The 2,889-nt window shown below is 47.6% G+C and overlaps 1 protein-coding gene across 1 annotated transcript in view; it reads left to right on the top strand.

Annotated features, from left to right (window-relative positions):
- The first annotated feature begins 321 nt into the window (after positions 1 to 321).
- Positions 322 to 2,889, top strand: part of LOC112118669 (exonuclease mut-7 homolog) — a 19,614-nt gene continuing 17,046 nt past the window's right edge. The window contains exon 1 of the mRNA XM_024217082.3: positions 322 to 416. Coding sequence (XP_024072850.1) covers positions 365 to 416 — 52 coding nt within the window. The 5' untranslated portion in view covers positions 322 to 364. The remainder of the gene's footprint in view (positions 417 to 2,889) is intronic.

The raw sequence follows: 2,889 nt of genomic DNA, 5'->3' as shown, positions 1-2,889 counted from the left end.
GTGTTGCTTTTTTCCCCCTGATCTCGTAACTCTCTTGTGGGTTTCCCTATTGCCCTCCACTACAAGAAGGAGGGTCAAAGTCTGGGACTCCAGAGATCTGTGTCCTACCCTAGTGCTGTCACAGCCTCACTCTGTGACCCCATGCCTCAGTTTTCCCAGATGTAACATGCTGATGATGCTGACCAACCTCAGAGGGCCATTGTGAGGCTGAATTCATTGGTTTACAAAATGCTGTGAGATCCTTGGACAGAAGGTGCTACAGAGCGGCAGAGGACTCAGCTACCACCCTCTTTCTAATCTTCCTCTCTCTTCCTTTTGCCAGTTGTGTAATTGTGACAAATACTTGAAGATCTCCAAAGACCAAATGAGGCAACTGATGCAGCTCAGTGGACTCTTAACAGAAGAAGATAATGCAGGTAACTGAGTGGGCACCTAACAGGTTAATGCAGCCTGGCCAGGGGGTTGCGTTGAGCCGGTGAGTGGACTGTACTCCCGCACTGGGAGCAGGATTTACAATAGCCCAAGGACCAACTCCTAATTTGTAAACGTCTCAGCATCCTGAGGCTCTGTGGGCCAGTTCCTCGGGTGGTGTAAATCAGTGTAGCTCCGTCAGATGCAGGGCACTGATGTTAGTACACACCAGCTGAGAACCCAGCCCTAATAACTGAGGGATGGTGATTGTGCTTAAAGCGGACATTTTATAGCAGCTTTTTTGTGCGTGTGATTTGTTGGTCATTTGACTTCAGTGCAAAAATAAGTTACAAGGATTTAGACCCACACAATCGTATTGGTGTGTAGACAGTGTTCAGGTACGGAGGTGCAGTAGGTGAAGTCAACACTATGTTGCAATTCCTCAATCATCTCTTCTCCCCAGCAATTTCCATGTAGCTGGGTATTGGAAAGATAGTAGCAGTAGCCGCTCCTAAAGCCCGTTGTTATTTGTATGGCCTTTTTAATTGAAGGACTCATTTCCAGATTCTTTTTACTGAGATTGCAGCTCCATAAAATATAAACGTTGCACCAAGAACTACAGCTGGGCTTTCCAAAAGGAGTTATGCACCCAACTCAAAGCCAATGGGAGTTGGGGGGCTAGCTCCCCCTTTGGAAAAACCCAGCCCACACAGACAATATTCTAGCCCTTTGTAGACAGGAAGGGTCTGATTCTCCAGTCTGCACCTTGTGGTGCAGCATGTAAAACGTTACCAGATCAGACTCAGAGTCTTTCACCCCCCTTTGTGCTGGTGTACCTGACTGCACAGGGTGCAGGGTGCCAGGGAATCAGGCTCAGCCAGCAAAGAGCATTTCCAGACCTGGTGTAGGTTTGCCATGGACTTGCACAATAGACAAGGCCCTTCTGAGCGTGCAAACAAAGACCCTGATCAGCAAAACTCCAGGACTTCTAAGCACAGCTATAGTAGTACAGCCACACTGATTCTTTGCCTTTGCACTCGTCCACTGGCCGTTGGGTGGAGAGGGCTGTTTTGAACGCTGGGTGTAGTGATTTCCCGTAGGTGCATTAGTTACTTTCCCATCTAACTCTCTGCAAACTGTGTCAACCACAGGCTGCAACGTGGCTTCTCATTGCTAGTGTCTCTAATGCCCCATATGCCGCCTCCATGGCTACTCTTAAACTGGGTCAGATTGCAGCTGGAGTGATTACAGTCTAACTAGAACTGCTCTTAGAGACATGGTGGGGAGGTATTCTTCATTTCCAGAGTCTGCTCTGGTGTGGTGTTGGCTACAGCTGCCATGCTTCACCCCAGTTGTGGCAGCGTTTCAGTGAGTGACATAGAGGCACTTTGTGATTTAAAAAAATTAAAAAAAAAGATGAGAGGCAGTGAGGTCCAGTGGGCAGTGCACTGGAATAGGAGTCTGGAAATCTGAGTCCATTGCTGGATCTGCCTCTGACCTTCAGCGCAGCCTTAGGCAAGCCACTTAACCTGGCCTTCCCTCAGTTTCCCTGTCTCTGTAGTGTGTAGACAATGATCATTCCTGTACTTTGTGAAACACTTGGCGTGCTAGAAATGCAAAGGATTTACTATTGATGAAGTGCAAGGACCCTTGGGCTGAGGGGAAGATGCAGTAGATGTGTGCCTGTCATTCCCAGTACTGTGCCTGGCTGGGGGGAATCAGAGCTTTCCCTGCTGAGAGCTGTTCCTGTTCCACAGTAGCCCAAGACTGGCCCAGCCTGTACAGCCCAAGAACGTCACTGGGGAGGATTCTGCTACAAAAATGATTTTGCAAAAACAAGACTAAAATGATAAGATACCTAAAAATTACATGGGCTGTAACATGGTCCTTAATGAGGCAACTTGGCCCAGGCAACACATGTCCACACCTGAGTCACCACGTTTCCAGGGACACTAAAGTGGAGCATGGGCTCTGACATGCCATCAGCTGGCCAGCCCTGTTTCAGCCACAGTATGGAACGGGAGACCATCACATAGGTCATTCTAACCAGGCCAGGGGACATCAAAAATATTACTTGCCTAGTCTCACTGTAATGGGGGCCAGCTCTGGTCGTTGATATCTTAGTAGGGCTGTGACAGGAGAAATCAGACAATGTGAGAACCCAGACACGGGCCATGCTTGGGCACTTTAGATTAAAAATTTGAATTTTTTTGTGAAAAATGGTCATCATTTTTGCTGATTTTTGTAGACATGCCTGGCTGTGTCCCATCTATGCCATGCACTTCGACACATTCATGTCTGACTGTCTTCATTCTGGCAAGCTCTGGTAATGGCTTCACAACAAATCAGGAGCAAACATATAAACTTGTTCTGCCTCCCAGTAGAATCTTTTCATGGCCTTTGATATTCTTCTTCCTTTAAAAACATGCTCTAGCTCCACCAGGAGTTATGGCCTTGATACAGGATTTGATGGGAGAA

The sequence above is a fragment of the Terrapene carolina genome, unplaced genomic scaffold (assembly GCF_002925995.2).
Source record: "Terrapene carolina triunguis isolate 2854851 unplaced genomic scaffold, T_m_triunguis-2.0 Scaffold508, whole genome shotgun sequence".
In the NCBI taxonomy this organism is placed as follows: Eukaryota; Metazoa; Chordata; order Testudines; family Emydidae; genus Terrapene; species Terrapene triunguis.
The sequence above is the reverse complement of the archived record's forward strand: the minus strand, read 5'-3'. Positions and strand labels throughout refer to the sequence as shown.